The sequence below is a fragment of the Otolemur garnettii genome, unplaced genomic scaffold (assembly GCF_000181295.1).
Source record: "Otolemur garnettii isolate 467f Iridium unplaced genomic scaffold, OtoGar3 scaffold00072, whole genome shotgun sequence".
In the NCBI taxonomy this organism is placed as follows: Eukaryota; Metazoa; Chordata; class Mammalia; order Primates; family Galagidae; genus Otolemur; species Otolemur garnettii.
This window is the reverse complement of record NW_003852467.1, coordinates 4,369,424-4,389,320: the sequence shown is the minus strand read 5'-3', so window position 1 is coordinate 4,389,320 and position 19,897 is coordinate 4,369,424. Positions and strand designations below refer to the sequence as shown.

General features: G+C 34.7%; 1 protein-coding gene across 1 annotated transcript in view; it reads right to left on the bottom strand.

Moving 5' to 3' along the window:
• The window catches only part of DMD (dystrophin), a 2,307,273-nt gene that overhangs the window by 1,757,538 nt on the left and 529,838 nt on the right, over positions 1-19,897 (bottom strand). Inside the window, exons 6-7 of the mRNA XM_023515448.1 lie at positions 19,254-19,426; positions 11,676-11,794 (exon numbers count right to left, since the gene is read on the bottom strand). Coding sequence (XP_023371216.1) covers positions 11,676-11,794; positions 19,254-19,426 — 292 coding nt within the window. The remainder of the gene's footprint in view (positions 1-11,675; positions 11,795-19,253; positions 19,427-19,897) is intronic.

Below are 19,897 nucleotides of genomic sequence, written 5' to 3'. Positions count from 1 at the left end.
CATGTGAAACTTACTAAACGTAGAATATAAATGTCTTAACAAAATAACTAAGGAAATGCCATGAAGGCTATGTTAACCAGTTGGATGAAAATATTTCAAATTGTATATAAAACCAGCACATTGTACCCCATGACTGCATTAATGTACACAGCTATGATTTAATAAAAAAACTTAAAAAATAAATAAGTGGGACTTTATTAAATTAAAAAGTTTCTGTGCAGCCAAGGAAATAATAAATAGAGCAAATAGACAATGTACAAAAATGGGAGAAAATATTATAAACTTATACATTTGATAAAGGGCAAGTAAGCAGCATCTACAAAGAATTCAAGCAAATCATCAAGAAAAAAATCAAACCACCCCATCAAAAAGTAACAAATGACATGAACAGAAGATTTTCAAAAGAACCTAGAGAAATGACTAATAAACATATAAAAAAATGCTCACTGTCACCAATTGTCAGGGAAATCAAGTTAAAACATCTTATCCCTGTTACAATAGCATGTATTAAAAAGTAAGAAAAAATAGATCCTTTAATGGATGCAGCAAGAAAGGAAGGAATCCTTGCACACTGTTGATGTGACTGCAAATTAGTACAACCTCTATGCAAAGCAGTATGGAGATACCTCAAAAACTAAAAGTAGACTTACCATTCGATCCAGCAAACCAAAGGAGAAGTTATTATATGAAAAAGATACTGAGCTGAAATGTTTACTGTCACACAATTCACAAGTGCAAAGATGTGGAATCAACCCAAGTACCCATCAATCCATGAGTAAATTGGCACATGGTTTCACATGTGATTTTATACACACACACGCACACACACTGTGAAGATGACTTAATGCCTTATGCAACAATTGTGATGGAACTGAAGACCATTATGCTAAGTGGGGTACCTAAAGAATGGGGAAGAATCTCCATCACATGTATTCACTATTAAATTGGACCTAACCAGCAAGCCCAAATATGCACAGAGGTAAGTAAAACTCAACAGAAATCAAGCAAGAGGGAAAAACAAGGGGAGGAAATGGGCAAAAACCTATCTAATGGGTACAATGAATGCCATCTGGGTAATGGGCATACTTATAATCAGGACTCTACCATTATAAAAGCCATCCAGGTAACCAAAAGGATTTTTACCGCTGTAATACTTTGAAATAAAAAAAATAATTTGGAGAAAGTGACCATTGATCCTAGAGGCAAAGACAACAGTTAAGATAATTATAGGAATAGAAAAGGTGCTAACATATAATTGCTACAACATTCCAGGCATTTGCCATATGTTTTAGCTACTATTCGTGAGACCATATTACAGGCCTAACTGTTACAGATTTTACTTAACTTATTCTTTGCAAGTAACTGTAGGTGGTGAATATTTTTCTTTCTATTTTGCTTGTGAGCAAAAACGAGACTTAAAAAGTTTCCCAGTGGCATAAAACTAGTGGAAGACAAAAATAAAAATTCGACGTGAGAATAGATGTTTCTGTGAATAAAATGTTAAAAATCATCCCTGGCTTAATACAAGCCTGCCAAAGAAAATGACCACAATATCTCGTTTTCTTGGAGCTAAGAATTTAGATAATTGTGGAATTTGGTAGCCTTCTTTTTTTTTTTTTTTTCTAGGAAGACGTGCTATTGCTCTAGTGGTTGAAGGGGCTACAAAGACACGTACAAGCCTTTTCTCTATGTGACTAAAATAGTATTAAATACTGGTGGGAAACCAAAGCTGCAATTTCTTCATAACAAGTGGCCCGCACTGATCTTGGTTTTTGTTCTTACCAGCCATATAGACCCCATGTGGGTGAGAACCAACTGAACCTGTGTATTTTTGTTACTTCTTGGCCACACAATGACATAACGATTCCATACAACTGTATCTCCTGCCTTGTGTCTTTGTATACAGCTAAGTAAATGTGGTTTTAGATTAAATTCTTTTGTATCTGGGAGTATAATTATCAATTTGATCCCCTCACAACTACAGTGGTAGTTCAGGCTCCAAAGTCCATATGTTTTATCCCTAAAGGTCACATATCTGACTGGAATAGACTGTTTAGCTAAACTAATCTGAGAGAAATGGCTTGTAAGTAAGTACAAGCTATCTGGGGCATTAATATTAAAGATCAGGTTAACCAAGCCATTTGCTTATTTCAAATGAATTTATGGGATCACAAACGTTCCTGAAAACTGTTATTTTACTCCCCATTTTACTTATTATTCCTTTATTATCCTTTAATTATTATTAATAATGCCTCAGGAATAATAGATCTTTAGTCTCTGTACCAATGAAAGCTATTTTTATTGGCTGAGAATGGCATCATCAAACCACTGATGACAGGACACAGAGATGTTAATTAGGATCAAGGTGGGCAAGGAAGGCACACAAGGAGATAAGAAATAAAGGAACAAAGAGACAGGGACCACCTCTGTACATAGATCCTTCTACGTGGACGACCCTGTAGTGAAATCAGTATTTGAGTGAGGGCACCATTTTATCACGGATATGTCGATGAAGTAATAAGCAGAAGGGATGGAGGGGTAGAGAGAGAACTGTGCGGGGAGGAGAGGAGATAATCCCACAGAGAATGATTTGCTGACCAGTCTTACACGGAAGCTAGTCTACTTCCGGCTTTTTTGTTTTTAAATCATAGCTATGTACAGTAATGCAATCATGGGGTACAATGTGCTGGTTTTACACACAATCTGAAATGCTTTCATCAAACTGGTCAACATAGCCTTCATGGCATTTTCTTAGTTACTGTGTTAAGACGTCTATATTCTACATCTAATAAATTTCACATGTACCTTTGTAAGATGCACCATAGGTGTCGTCCCATCAATTACCCTCCCACCACCCATACTCCCCCCTCCCCTCCCCTCCCTCTCCCCTTTCCCCTTCTTCTTGGGCTATAATTGGCTTATAGCTTTCACAAGAAAGCTATAAATTTGTTTCATAAGTTAAGACTGAGTACATTGGATACTTTTTCTTCCATTCTTGAGATACTTCACTAAGAAGAATATGTTCCAGCTCCATCCATGTAAACATGTAAGAGGTAAAGCCTCCATCTTTCTTTGAGGCTACATAATATTCCATGGTGTACATATACCACAATTTATTGATCCATTCATGTGTCAATGGGCACTTGGGCTTCTTCCATGACTTAGCAATTATGAGTTGGGCTGCAATAAACATTCTGTACATATATCTTTGTTATTCTGTTTTATCTGGTGGATGAACCATTTCTCATTAGCAACAGGACTGTTAGCAATAAGCAATGCTCCAGTAATTGAAGATTTGAATAGCAGGCTTAGTCACTATTTAAGAAAGAAAATGCTTCTTCCATGACTTAGAATATAAATCTCTTAACACAATAACTAAGAAAATGCTGTGAAGGCTATGTTAACCAGTTTGATGGAAATATTTCAAATTGTATATAAAACCAGCATATTGTACCCCGTGATTTCATTATTGTACACAGCTATGATTTAATAAAAAAAAGAAAATGCTAGAGGTCTGAACAAGCCTGAGATAACAGAGTCTGGGGTTAATCCCCTATAAAGCCCATCTCATAGAAAGAATTATTCTATTGTGGGGTTTTCTACCTTGGCTGCAGGATATTCTTATTAAGTGAGCTTTTAAAAATTGCTAGGTCCTACCTTAGACCAATGAAAGAATCAGAATTTCAGTTCCAATCCTGATGTGTCCTAATACTTTCTCAGTTGATTTTATTAGACAGTTCCACTAGAAATAAACATGGATTTTGAAAAGAGGTAAAGTTGGGTTTTAGTCTAGCTCAGTCACCTATTAACTATGTGATCTTGACTTTAACAAAACTCTGAAACTCTCAGTTTCCCCATCTATAAAATAAGGATAAACTGCTCTGGAATTATTGTGTACAAATAAATAGGAAAAAAAATGTCACTCACCTAGAACATCGCTGACCTACTTAAATATTACTTCTCTTTTATGAAAAGAAATTTTATAAATTTGATTTTACATCACTGATGACAAATTAGAAAAATCTTTTGAGGAGAAAACTGTATCTTGATTTGAGGTAAAAGCGTGGTTAGCAATACTGAAATAATATTACAAGAATCATTTCAGAACGAATGATTATTTTCAAAAAGTAAAATCACTAGGTTTCAACCATCTTATTACATTTTAATAATACATGAAAGTCCCAACCATTTAATAGCTAGAATAGTTTTTTCATGTGACAAACAGATATCATATAACCCACTAACCTCACAAGTTAGTCATGTAACAATATGTTTAATAATATACAGAGGGTGCCAAAAAATGTATTCACATTCTAAAAGTTGTTATCTACGTATCACTTTTTGAAGTTGAATTGAAGCCATGGTTACTGATCAAGTGTACCCAGACATGCTACAAACATCCATTTTACCTAAAATTTGTCTCCTTTTGGGGAATGATCAATTTCACTTCCAACAAGACCTCTTAAAATGCATATATATTTTTTGGTACCCCTGTATCTAAAAAAATAATCACAGAACAACTGTAAAGCTCCTAGTCTTCCTTCTTCAAGGATTAAACTCTATTGTTATGAGAATTAAATGACCCTGTTATAAGAACACATATACACTGACCTAGTATAATTTTTCTAGGAGTCAGTTTTAAGGTTTTTAGATATTCATTTGCAGGTCTGTGATATTTCTCATAATTGCTTATCAAACACGATTGATTCCATTTTAAAGATAGCAAAATCAATAAAAATATGCCAACTTTTAGCAACATGCACTTTACTTTCAATCACTATCATTTACTTAAGTAAAACCACAGAGAAAATTTTAAACTATTCGTATCATTTAATCTCAATTGACTTCATTATTTAAATATTCAAAATGCTTCTGCTTAAGGCAACCTTATTCTGGGATAAGGGACAGATATCATCTATAGAACACTTTCATGAATAAAATTTAGTAATATCTTGCGTATTCCTTCAAAGCTGAATTTTACTAAAATTAGCAATAAAAGATCAATTTTTGTAATACCTGTATGTATTGATATATGTTGGTGTACCACTTACAAAATATCTGTTAGATGTCATTCAGCATTTGAACCTGGTAGCTGAATTTCCCATAATTAAAATGATTTTTTGATATCTGATAATTCATTCAAAAATCATTTATTGTGTTTGTGTAGGCCAAGGATATTATATTTCCCTCACTTAAAAAAAAAGTTGCATCAAGAATCCTGGTAATGTGATTGAAAGGTTCCCAGATATCTAGGAAAGAACTATATTCAAATGTTTCTCAACAAATCTCAATGCCAATCTTAAATCACAAGACTAGATTATAATTTATCATTTAAATTTTGCACTCCAGTACCAAACTGTATTGCTTAACTAGAACATATTCATTTTATCCTAGCAAATTGACTCCAGGGAGAGATAAAAATTTATATATTGCAGACTGTTTTCTGTAAGTTAAAATGGTAATAAATCATAAAAGAATATGAAATATTAGTAGAAAATACCAAATTTTGGTATGAAGTATCAATTCAGGCCATGCACCCAAACAGAGCTATCACATGTAGTGTTTTACAGGTCTCTTGGGTGTCTAAGTGAGTAATTTGGCACAGTTACATCCAATTATTTCAATCATCCAAAAACTGAAATGGATAAGGAGCACCAAAATAGCTTCAATTTATTAGTGATTGGTTCAAATTGTCCTGAAAATATTCAGTTTTTCTATGGTATCGGAACTGAGAGTAATGTAGAAGATGGAGTATCAGAAAGAGACAGTGCATTTTCTCTCTCTCTCTCTCTCATTCTCTCTCTCTCTCTCTCTCTCTCTCGGCATTTCAAGCTACTAGGAAGCAATATGTGTTCACATATTCATGTCTTTAGTTGTGACAAGCAATTTCAAAGTTCTCCATCAGGAAACATGAGATTGCTACATTAATATCTTAATGTTAATATAGTTGTCTGTATCACAATATTACTATATCTGTAGCCTCATTTTATATTAATGCACTTGTATTCTCTGGTTGGTAACTTTTTACCCACATAGAAAGTTTTTATTTCACTATGCATTACTTTCATGTACATGCGTATACCTCATTTTTCCGTAAAGATTGACTTTGTAGTGTAGCAATGATGGATCTGAGGATGCTTCCAGATACTCTGATACAGACTGCTTTAACTCAAAAGTATTAAAATCTATTAAAGTAGCAACAGATATTCAAGGCTAATCACGCAATGTGTCTGGTGATAGCTCAGAGAAATGTAAAAGAAATAAAGTTCAGGATAAATTTTAAAATAGTCACTAGTACCCTTCCTCCAATGATACAGGCGAGGAGTGTGAATCACATTTATCTGTATTTCTACATTGACCACTGGCATTTCTAAACTTCATTATGTATCAATGTTAGTTTTCTCTATGCAATGCTGATAAAAGTATATATTTAAATTATTTAACACAGAGTTTTATAAATTTCCTTGCTAAAAGAGTGTGCCAAATATGCATTAAGAAAACGAAATGGCAACGCTAAATCTCCTAATGTACATACCCCTTCTGTTTGCTCATACAAGATGCCAGTTCTAATTTTTTTCATTTCAACTGTAGTCCACTGAAGTTCAAAATTAAAGAAATATTTTCATTATTATTACATTTAATGCTATTACATGATATAATTTGGTTTTAATGATGAAATTTTAATGTTTTTCTAAAAAGAAAACCCTGTAAAAGTGGTCTCCTGCTGATATAATAGGAACATTATTTTGCTATTACCATATCTCCATAAGCAGATGATTCTATTTTGCATTGCAGAGTAAGTAGAATAAGAACTGTCCTCTGAAAAAACTTGAAACTTAGATTTAGATAATAACAATTTGTACTATCTCTAAAGACCCTGGAGGTCTATCAATAATAGAAAAAAGTACAAAGTAACATATATTGGGGGTAGGTCATTAACAAGGCAATGACTGTTTTTAGTCACATATATGCTAGTGGACTATATTTAAATATAGGAAAAAAACATTTGTATTGCAAAGAGTGTGGCTTGAAAGATTCTTAGATGTTTATAGTAATAACTTCAAGTTAAAATTCCATACACTAAAGGAACACCAATATATTTTAACCTCATATTTTCTTAAAACACAGGTATTCTACAATGGGTGCTAGAAAAAAAAAATCCATCTCAATGATATGACTATCCATATTCCCCCAAATGCTAGTTACTTAAGTTAATAACAATCCTTATGAGTTGGTATATTTTTCCCTTTCAATTTTAACTAGTATAAACTCTTCGTAATATTTCTTATCATTATTTTATCAAAATGTGATTATTGGACCAGAGATGGAGGAAAGTAGAAACAGCTCTTGCTCAAACAATTGATATCAAACCTTAAATAAAAAACCTTAAATAAGAGTCCCTACAGACTGTCTCCACATCAAATGTTATCTGTTTTTCTCTGAATACTTTGTACAAGGATCGGAAACCTGCATGTATGGAAAGTTAACTCTGAGACCGTTCACTTCAGTCGTAAAACCTCCACTAGGCAAAGCTAATTCTTGGAAAAGAAGACTCTAAAAACAACTGAAGAGTGATGCAGGGATTAGCCAAGCAGAAAATAGAATCTGTGTCACCAGCCTCATGAAGTCAGAATGAAGTGGATTAAAACTAAATTCTAATTGGTTTGTGAATGTCATTTTGAAGATATAATAATTTCCCCAAGTCCTAGTGTTCTTTCTTTGCCAGTCAAATTTGAATGCCATTATTCATTTTTGTTAGAAAGTTACCCTGGGAAATAAATAAAGGCATTGCCACATTGTACTGCGTATCTCAAATGGAAATGGCTTTCTACAGTAATATGCTAAAGTCATCTAGAACAGGCACAATGTCTTAGTCCTCATTTTTTATTCCTTTAAAGAGAATATGTTCACTACATTATTCCCACGGAAAAGCTGACAAAGCATTGTCTTCATATGGAGAGGTTTTTGTGGATTGACAGACAAATCAATTTGTTGGAAACTCAGGGAAACAAACACTACATATGACACCCACAATGCGTGTGCAATGGATACCTCGTAGAGGAATCATGAGAGGAAATGAATTGTCTGATTCACAATAAGATAAATATTTAAGGAGATAAACCTTCAACATCTATAAGCATAAAAATACATAAATTATTAAATAATTTTACCCTAGAGGTACTTATTTTTACATACATTAACATTAAACACACTTGAAGCAGCTCCCGAAGGTTGCTCATGTGAATACCTATTGCATCTCTTTCTAAAAGGCAGTTCTACTTACAACCAAACCTCAGGCTTCCAAACACCAGGTAAAGCCAAACAAAGGACACCAAAGTCTATATCTGCAAGTTATGAAAACCTGCAGTGTTTCTATGACTTTTTCACTTACAAAGCAACCCAATCAACAAAGCATATATTTACATTTTTAAAAGTATTCTTTGGCACATACTTCATCAGACAAATATGACTTCGATTCTTTAATAATAAAAATCTTGCTAAACGTATAAAACAAAATGTTTCATTAACATCCTAAGGGGCATAATAGATTTAAAATGAAAATCTCTTTGCAGAATAGCTGACACTGTCATACAAAGTTAAAGAACCAATATTTGGTTAAATAAAATTAGGAATTTCTCAAAGGCAAATTGCTATATAGGCATGAAAGAAGTTAATGAATCTCTCGTGTTCACTCCATTGGAGAGAGTGTTCTGAGCGTTTAAGAAATGGTATTCTTTTTATTTTGCAACTAAAAAATTAAAAATCTTGATGATTCAGTTAATATTTATTTTTTACTTCTAACTATCAGGATCATCTTTTGAAAAACATTGAGCAAAAATTTATAGCTGCATGTTTGGGCATTTCCTTGCCACACTGGCAGGAACTGACCGATACTTGAAAATATAACACAAGATTAATGCTGAATGCTCATCTTTTGACAGCCATAAGTAAATTTTACTAAACTTTTATAGGAGGTAAAATTCTCTCTGACTCATAAGACTGAAAAGGAGGCACTCGCCCAGCAGAGATCTCACAGACCACTAAGGCTTGTAGGACAGGTTTTTATTGGTGGGGGAGGGAGGCTGCCGAGCAGCACCTAGAAGGAGAGAGAAAGAGAAGAGAGGGAGAGAAAGAAGGAGATAGAGAGAAGGAGAGAGAGAGAGGGGAGAGGGGGAGAGAGAGAGAGGGAGAGAGGAGAAACATATCCTTATATAGGGAAGTCTCCGAATGGTGACGGGATGGTGGGATAACCAATAAGGAGTTACTGCTCTGGGGGAAAGAGCTGTTAGGGGTGGACAGTGGGTAATTGGAACAGGGTGATGAGGTAAGCGGGCCATTCCCTGTGCTGGGGAAGGGGTTGTAACTTTAAGAGTAGGAGGGGGCTTTCTGGGGAAGGGGCTTTCTGAGGCAATTATCTAACAAAGAAAGTCCAGAAAAAGAAAGGGCTTTTAGATCTAAGGGTTTATTGGCAAAAAGAGACCAAAATCAGTGACTGAATCTAATAATCAGCTAGTATTTCATATTATATTCAGTTTATTTTAAATTTTTGAAGTTTGAGATAGTGTAATGGTGCTCATAAAGGCTATGCAATGGACATTCCAACATACACTTCCCATTTAGCAGAGCATACGGAGTTAGGTACATAAGGCTCTTTTATGCTGTAAAATAGATTATTCATATAACTGACGTTCTCTGCTGATGATAGGCTTATCAATCTGTCTGATTATGATGTGGAAACCTATCTAGGTACTTCTATTTCACTGATTCAAAGGAAGACTTGGAAGCCATTTCATCACTGGATAAGAAAAAGATCTATTTTAAACCTACTCTTACTATTTTACAAAGGATGAAAACACACACAGGAATAAATAGTGCACATAGCCCAGATAACAGAAAGTGACCGCCATATGTGGGTTTAATAAAACACAAAAACATATTAACTGGCTTAGCCTTCAAGTTCATGTACTATAGCTCTTGTCCTCAGGAGGAGGAATCCATATTGTCATTGCACCTGTCCTCTCTACCTCACTGGGGTAAGAGAAAAGACGTAGATCTGGAGTAGGAGTAAATAATGATGTGACTCTCCCCTATGATGCCAAATAAGGACATACAATTGATATGATTTCTCCCTTAGAGCTTAAAACTAGGACAGCAGGATGTTGATAATTTATAGAAGCAACAAAAGGAGGTTATAGAAGTCAGTGCTCAGCCATGCATTATCCAAAGGGAAAAAGCATTTCTAATAAACTTAATCTGATTTCAACCTCAAACCTTACATTTGTGTTGTTATAATTTGCCTTTCCAAGTATGTTTGCTTACCAAGAGCAATATATTGGTCAATCAGATAGGAGTATTCTTGCTCTTAGGATGAACATCTCATTTAAAATCACTGAATTTTCCTTTTGATTTATATCACATTTTTAAGCTTGTTAAAACTTAACTCCACCTCTCTTCAATATAGATTTGCTAGATGATCTGCATTACTAAGGACTAAATCCCGGTTGATAGTACATTCACCAGACAAAGGCCATTTTCAGAGTGATTTCTGAGATTTTCCTGATGGGACCTACCACCACTAATCAAAGGTCTCCTATTTTGGAATTGATTCCAAGAGTCTTAAAACCATTGGACACTCACACGCCAGAGAAAAAACCATAACTAATTCAAATGGGAGAGAAGGGGAAGAGAGAATGGGGAGGAAGAGGAGGGAGGCAAATGGGTAAGCTCTCACCTAACAGGCACAATGTAAGGGTATACAGCACACCCCTTGGGAGAAGGGCTCAAATACAACTTGAACTTTACCTAATAAACACAAACAATATAACCGAATCATTTGCAACCTCATATTCATCAAAAATTTAGAAAATGTAAAGCAAAATCAAATAAACAAGTAAAGGAAAAAATCATTGTATTATCAGCTTCCATTAATTACAACATAGTTTCTACCAAAATATCAGCTTCTGTTGTAATGCAGATATCAGTGACACTGAGTCTGCTTCTCCAATTTTTGTTTTCAGAGTGCGGTAAAAGCTTCAAGAAAGTGAGCCCAGATTCTGCAATTTCAAAGTTGGTACACTAAAAACCATGCCTCATAGGCTAGAAGAGTAGAAGTCAGAATGTCATCATTCCTCTAATCCAGGTACCTGGGAGCTATGACCGTGCAGCACCAGAGACGAGAATCCAAGTTATTTAAGTATAATATAATAAAAATATAAATACAGTGCTTCTTGTCAACTAAAGAAGCAAAAATGAATAATCATCGAATAGAGGACCCCCTTAGAATGAGAAATTATAATAGAAACAGTGCAAAGATTAGCATTCCTGATTTAAACAGTAAACCAAGTTGCCTTTTAGAGTATATGAATGAAATAAATGGGCTAGCTAATTAATTATAGCTGATTAGTCCATCAAATCTGTTGGTAGAATAAGCAAAACATTCACTTTTTATAATTGCTGTGTGCTTCATTCATGAGACATATTTATACATTCTAAAAGCTTGCTACTAGAATCAAATAAGACAATTAGTAATACTACAAGAAGACATTTTAAATATATCTAGAATATAAGGAAACATATATAGTTTGTAATTTGTGCTTAGTATGTGCAAATGTCAAGCCTGAGATGAAAAATATTGAATTATACTATAAATGGGAGTAATCCAAAAATGTACCAACCTTCAGGATCAAGTAGTTTTTCTATGCCTAATTGATGTTTTGCGATGTTGAATGCATGTTCCAGTCGTTGTGTCGGTGACTGCTGGCAAAGCACACTATTCCAATCAAACAAGTCTGGCCTGAAACATACACATATACAGACATAAGGACAAATATAAATCAATCTCAAGTGTTTCACTGGATTCACTTCAATTCTGAATTATGATTGACAACCCATGCCCATGGTCCTTAAAAATTAAATGTTACTCTTCATGACCCTTCAATAGCATTTAACAAGTCTCATCTAAATGAGTAATAATTTTTATTGCAAGTTCTTACATTATGCATTTTAAATACATGCAATTTTATTTGTCAATTATATCTCAATAAAAACGGGCAGGGGGAATCCTGAAGAAAACAAGGAATTTATTCTACCTTATTAAAGCACCAAAAACTGGACTGAAATCATCCAATCTCATGGATTTGAATGCAAGCCACTTACTTGTAATTCCCTATCGTATAAGCCTACCCCAGACCTCTTCCCCTGAACTCTAAACTCTAGATTTATCTGACTACTCAAAATCCCCACTTAGTAATCACAAGCCTTGTGTGTCCCAAACTGAGCAGCTGATATACACCTTCCTCATACTCCCGCAACCCCCCTACTTCCTACTTCTCTTGTAGTTCTCCCTTCCTCAATAATAAATGAGAAGTTCAAATTTGCACTTACTCAGATAAAAACGCTTGAGGTCATCCTTGCTAATTCTTTTACTCCCATACCATACTTCATTTAAAATATTTGACCAGAATTTGACCCCTTCTCACTATCATCACTGTCATCTCTCTAGTCCAAAATACCATTTTATCTTACATGGAATATGGCAATAGCTTTCCAGTTGCTCCCCCTTCTCTTACTCTTAGCCTCGCTAAACAGTTCTCAACAGAGTTGCTGGAGTCATCTGTTAAAATATTTCATCCTACTCATCTTCTCAAATGTCTACCATAGGGAGAGTAAAAATCACATATTTAACTGTGATCTGCAAGGCATAACATGGTCTGGATCTCTATTGCCTCTTCTGTCATAGTCCACAAACAGGGTAGATAATTTTCTACATTTGCATTTGCTGGAATTCTCCTCTCCTAGGAATGGCTCACTCCTTCACTTTCTTTGGGTCTTTATTCAAAAATCACGTTATTGATGAGTCCTTTCCTGCCCAATCCTTATCTAAAATCGCATATCTTAAATAAAATTTATGCATACTTTTTTTCACCTTACCTGCTTTATATTATTTTCATTAGTACTTACTACCATGTTTCCCTGAAAATAAGACACCATCTTATATTTATTTTTTCTCAAGAAGACACACTAGGGCTTATTTTCAGGGGATGACTTATTTTTATTAAGTATAATACAGCAATCTACATTTATTCCAATACAGTTAAGTCATCTTCTTCTGGAACCTGACAGGGAAAGCCGACCTTGTTGGTGGGGCTGGCGCTAGTGATGCGTGAACTCCTTTCCCCTAGCTGTTTGCAATAGGATGCCTGCGACTGCGGTTACCACACACGTACCCACGTGCGAAGGGCTTGGAGAAAGGAGCTGTGGCAGAGAAAAAATATTCCAGTCTTCCTTACTGCTCTGCGCCAAAATGCATGGTGTGGCTATGCAGATACACGCATGGCCATCTGCATAGCCATGGCCATCACTAGGTCTTATTATTGGGGTAGGGCTTAAATTTAACAAATGCATAGAAATCCTGCTAGGGCTTATTTTTTGGGTAGGTCTTATTTTGGGGGAAAGATGATAATATTTAACATATTATATAATCTATGAAAACTGTCTCCTCCTCCACTAGAATGGAATGTAGAATATTTTTTTGACAGATTTTTTCACTGCTAGAAACTCAGCATGACAAGTAGGGGTTCAATAAATATTTATCACAACTACAGGAGAGAATAGTTGAGCACATGCTATATAAACGTAATTTCACTTGATAGTAGAGAAAACTCAAAGGAGTGTAAGAGGTACTTCTTATAAGAATTTTAAATCTAACAAGGAAGAAAAATGCCGAAGCCATAATAAGTTAACTAAAATCACATTTAAAAAGGGCAATGCAAAAGAAACACAGAGAATCAGAGAAAAGGTATTTTAAAGTCTGAAGAGGTCCAGAATGTTTTGGGAGCCTGAGGGAATCTTATACTGTGCCTTGAGTTTGGATTAAGTATTTAAGAACAGAATTCCATATTGTGTGAATATTAGAGAATCAAGTTTTTATGACCAAAAAAGATCAAAACATGCTCAGGTAATTAAGATCTCACAGGCCTGTCTCCAGTGAGATATTTCAAGTATCTAATAATGGGAATCATGGTTAAGGTGGGCTCCTCCTGTCAGGTTCCAGAAGAAGATTAAGGGAAGGAATCTGGATAAATTTGCATAAGGCCTTCACTCTTCAGGAATTCAATTTAACCCAACAGCCTTGGAATTTATTAGTATCCTGGTTCTTAACTTTCTCTAGATCACAGACAACTTTGAGAATCTGATGAGATCTGTGACACTTCTACCCAGAAAAATGCCTATCTACAACTGTAAATAAAATTTACATGCAATTTCAGGACATTTGGCTCTGTCAGTGAACTCTTGCTTAAGAATTAATGCTACACAAGGGAAGAGATGACAAAGGTCTTTTACTTTTATTTATAAATATTGGTTGTCTATTTTTTTGAGACTTAAAAAATAAAATAAGAAGAAGTTAACTGATGACTCCATACTGAATTTCAGAGTCAAAGCATTCCATTATAGACATACTCTTATTTGACGATGTGAATGTTACTTCTTTCTTTGCATTATTATTATTATTGTTTAATATTTTGATGCAGCAATCGTCTGATTTCTTTTCTGAATATATTTATCTTCGTTTGCCCTTTACGAGGTTTTTGTTTCTAGTCCTTATCTTCAACATTGTTATTGTTATTAAATTTAAAGCCTTTTTAATTTTGTGAAGGCAAAAAATGGAAACCTAATAAACAATGTATATGTAAAAAATATTAAAAAAGAAACAACAAAAGTGCATTAGCTATTATTTTTAAGACCATAATTCAATATAAAGAGACAAATGTATTTCTCATTTCCATTTCTTTAATTGCTCCTACCTTAATTAATACAGCAGAATTGTGTACACTGATTAGAAAATTGAATCCCTCCTAAATGTTCCAAATTACTCCATGCAGCCAACACATAGTCTTTTGGAACCTAAAATATTTATAAATTGGTACATGTTTCCAGTTGTGTGAAGGATATAAGAGATAAAAAATTAAATTCTAGACTGATCAGACTAATCAGAGGACTTCTAACTTCACTATTCAACCTGTACCCTATCTGCATTTCTTTATCTCTAGACAATAGGAGAAAAGAATATAGGTAAGAGCATAAGAGAATGTATTTTTTTCACATGTCATACAGTAAACAAGGTTAAATGAGTATGATGAGAAAATGAGAATTGCTTATGCAATCTAAGCCTTTTCCCTTCTCTTCCCCCCCCCTTCCTCTTGGCCACTAACTAAGCACCTGGGTGTGAGGATATCATACCTAAGTCATGTAATTTATTTATGCTTCAGCATTCTCATTTTACAAAGGATTGTGCTGAACAGCCTTTGGCCCCTGGGGCTCAGTGAGTAGGGCGCCGGCCCCATATACCTGAGGGTAGCAGGTTTGAACCCGCCCTGGCCAAACTGCAACAGAAAAATAGCCAGGCATTGTGGCAGACACCTATAATCCCAGCTACTCAGGAGGCTGAGCCAAGAGAATCACCTAAGCCCAGGAATTGGAGGTTGCTGTGAGCTGTGAGGCCATAGCACTCTACCAAGGGTGATAAAGTAAGACTGACTCTAAAAAAAAAAAAAAAAAAAAAGAATCTAATTGTTTGAAATCATTAAATGTAATTAACATTTTAAATATCTATTTTTTTTGGGGGGGGGCTGGGGCTGGGTTTGAACCCACCTCCTCCGGCATATGGGTGCCCTACTCTTTGAGCCACAGGTGCCACCACATTTTAAATATCTGTGATTTTTAACTGCATAAAAATTGTAAAAATAACCGACTATAGAGGAAAGCCAAGTAGCTTTGTACGCTAACCTAGACCATAGTTCATAAACAAGAACGTACAACGTAGGATCACCAGACCTTTTACTTCTGAATAATATGAGGGTACATGCAATTAGGTTACATTGTTTGCATCTGTAATGTAAAATTGAAGTTGTAATTATGCCCTTCACCCAGGAAATATGCCATACATCTGCATGTTGTTTTAATGAAACAGGCATCAAGATCAGGGCAGCATAAGTTAAAATTCTGGTTCTACCACATATTAGCCAAATAGTCTTAAGTAAATCACATAACCTCTCTGTGGCTCAGTTTCTCCATATTTGAAGTGGAGATAATGATAGTATCTATATCATGAGAAATAGATGGGGTATTTTACTTAGTACAGTGTCTACAACATAAAAATTATTTTAATACATAATTTTCTAATACTTTGTTCTAAAGTTATTTGTAGTTATATAACAGCAATGATGTATTTTCAATCTGCAGTCTCGATCTAAGGCTACCTATCCTTACAGAACAGGTTTCAACGTTACAAATGCTGCTGCTGATGCAAACATAATAAAATAATAGCAAAATGAATGTCATGATTTTCTTATCTTTCATACCATACAGTCAACACTTCCTTTCTAAACTTTATGGAAAAAAGTTACACTGGTATCATTTAAAATAATGACAGTAAAAATGATAAAGTTATAAGAATAAAATGATTATAAGTAATAAAATTTAAAAAATAGTTGAGATGAGGTCCCACCAAACGATTTAGAGTGTAAATGTCTGACCACAACAAACAAGTAAGTGAGGTGATGGTTATGTTAATCAGTTTGATGTAAGCCTTCCACACTGTACATCAAATCAGCACATTGCACCCCATAAATGCATTCGTGTACACAGTTATGATATAATAAAAAAATTAAAAAATAAAATTTTATTATATAATGCCAAAAAAATAGTTGAGGATAAGAGGTAACATCCATGGGCTTCTTCATATCAAGGAGAAAACACATATACTACCAGAAATTGATTTATTAAGAAATAAAATCCTATGATACATATTATGAGAACCATCAGGAGAAAAAGACAAAGAAACTGACAGTTACTGCGTCAATGGACTGGAATGTGATGGGGTACGGTTGGAGATGTGAAGGCACATTCTTTTTTTTCCTTTGCCCAGTGCTCTAATGTCTGATTTGTTTTTAAACCATGTGCTCTGTTAATAAATTAAAATAAGGAATTAGGAAACAATTTAATTGCAACTTTATACCTATTGCAACTTTATCTGCATATTTCGAGCATATTTTAATCAACTATTTTTTTTATTTTAATCAATTATTACTGAGTTTTTCTATGAAAGTAGAATCCAGCTTTCTTTTAATAGCACTGTAATAAACTGTGTTTTAACACAAAACTTGAAATTTCCAGAGCCTTTGTCAACTTCTGTGCTCTATATTAATTACACGCCTTTGTTCTATATAGCTTAGTCACTCAATTATTGAAATGAGGACACTTCATGACATTCCTAAGTGTACCAATGACAATCACCTTGGAACAGAAAGTTCAACCTTTTTTTTTGCTTTAGATAAACAATATGAACATCTGTTAACTATAAAAAGAAGGGGGAAATGATTCATGAAAGAGCATTAAACAACTGAGAGGAACCTCTTGAAAAGTAACCATGGAACGTATAAAGAGACAGTTACTGATGAGTCATTCAATATGTCAGGAGAGAATATAGAAATAAGGACACTGGGAGAAATAAAGAGTGGGTCAGGGACAGACATAGCTGGGCCACTTGGAGACGTTTGCTGCATTACCTACAAATATATTCAGAAATCACTAAAGAGAATATTAACAAACGTAGGCTGTGTACATGCTTGCAGGATCGAAGTCTTCCACTTGAAAGGACAATGATAAAGAGCCAGCAATGACTACAAACCCTGACCCTCGATATTTTTGTTCATTGGCAAATGTGTACGTGAACAGCAAGATCAATATTTTCAGGCCCTCAGTGAGAAGCATGTGGCTGCATAAATGAGCACTGCCTTATCGTGCAGAATCAACGTTTCTGTCCCTTCACATCTGACTTCATTGAAGCTGTGCAAAACGTTTCTTCTGTTATTCGTCGGAAAAGTAACCTATGAACATTGGTTATCCTGCCTATTGAATGTGAGTCTGGCTTCTTTCTAAAATCAGGGTGCTGAGTAGTTCACCTGGAAACCCAGTCTGGATGGGGTTAATTAAATCAAGCTGAAGCAAGACACCTGGCACAGATGCTGATTTAGAGTGTGTTTGCTCTTGGATTGAGCTTTGCCACGAAGAAAATTTATATTCTGAGCTTTTCGAGAGGCAAGATTGGCATAGGAAAATAGTAGAATCCTCAATAAGAAAAATCAAAATGAGAAAAGGTAACTTGTACTGAAACTTAGGGAAGATGCAGTCCAGTGGCATTTCAAGCCATTAATTAAGGCAATGCATTTATCCCTGGGTTGGGTCAACTAGATAGGTAACAGTAAGACCGAAGTAGATATTTCCCACAGTAAACATACTACATACGTACTTCTATGTCTATATACAAATATATATGTATATCCACCCATATGTGTGTATATATAGCATATATGGTATAATACAAAAGGTATAGCGTATATAGTATATATCTTGTAGCACATCTCATATATATACACGTAATTTTGCTTTTTCCTTGCACTGTTCTTAATTCATTTACTGAACTTCTTTATACACAAAAAGCAAACAACTCTTTTGTCATCTTAGCAAACATTATATAGAATATGGTTAATGAATTTGGTTCACTATATTATGTTGAGTTCTTTTTATGAAGATCCACAAAAGAATTCTCTCTTGCTTTATAGCAATTACTTTGCTGTTCCAGAGCAATTGTTTCTTTTGAGATTCTGAGCACTGAGTCATAGAAATAATTGTTTTCTACTCTTTGCCTTGGTTCCTGAGATGCTCTGAGCCTCATATCCCTAAAGTAGAAGAAAATATATAGGGCCTTACAGTGTTCACTAAGGCTGTGTCTCATAAGCCAAATGTTTCACTTTCTTCATTTTTCTAATGATGGTCATTGATTTTACTATGCCCATTAATACAAGAATCATTTGGAATCATTTTAACTCTGTAGCCCAGACTTATGCCCACACATTATTTGTATAAAAAGCCCAACCTCATTCTCAGCAAAGTTAGAATACAACCTGGATTTTTGGGGAGTCCTGATGTCAAATATGTTGATCCTCTCCCCTGACCATAACCGATTTCATGTTCCGGTAATTTCATTATTTCAACAATTAAATGATATATCACACAAAAGACAGAAAATATTGTTTATCAGTCCATTCCAATGAATTGTTAGATCAACACGGTCGATGTATATAACACGTTGCATAGTATGAAATGAGCTGGAATCACACTGGGGAAAATACATCATCAGAATTTAAGTCAATGATTATAAAAATCATTTAAAGTCTCCGAGGTCTCCTTACCTGTGACTATGGATGAGAGCATTCAAAGCCAGGCCATCAGACCAGCTGGTGGTGAAATTGATGACATTAACCTGTGGATAATTACGAGTTGACTGTCGGACCCAGCTCAGGAGAATCTTTTCACTGTTGGTTTGTTGCAATCCAGCCATGATATTTTTCATGACATTTTTGACCTATGTATATGGAAAGAAAGTTTCATTAAGAGAATGCATTCCCTGAACAAAAACCATGCAAACATAAACATGAATGTGTTTAATCTTCAGTGATTAATAGTGGCTACTTTTGGGCCAAGAGTACTGAGAATTAATAGATTGTACCAGAACTGATTCCATTCTAACTTATTAGGAGCCTACTCCGATTGGCTGCCATACCATTTACTGAATATGTTTATTATTACCCCTGGATTCTTCCGCATTCGACTATACATTTACTGTTTTTATAAGTGCTTTCCTTCTAACTTTCCATAGACTAGAGAGCATACAAAAGATTAGATTTATAGGAGCAATAGTAGATAAAGGAACGATTTTTCTAAAGCCTAAGTTCAAATTTTGCCTTCGCCTTGTGTGAATTGAACCAGTTATCCTTTCTTTAGCCTCAGTTTCCTTGTGTCTTATATACAAGATTTTTGGAGGAATCAAATCCAA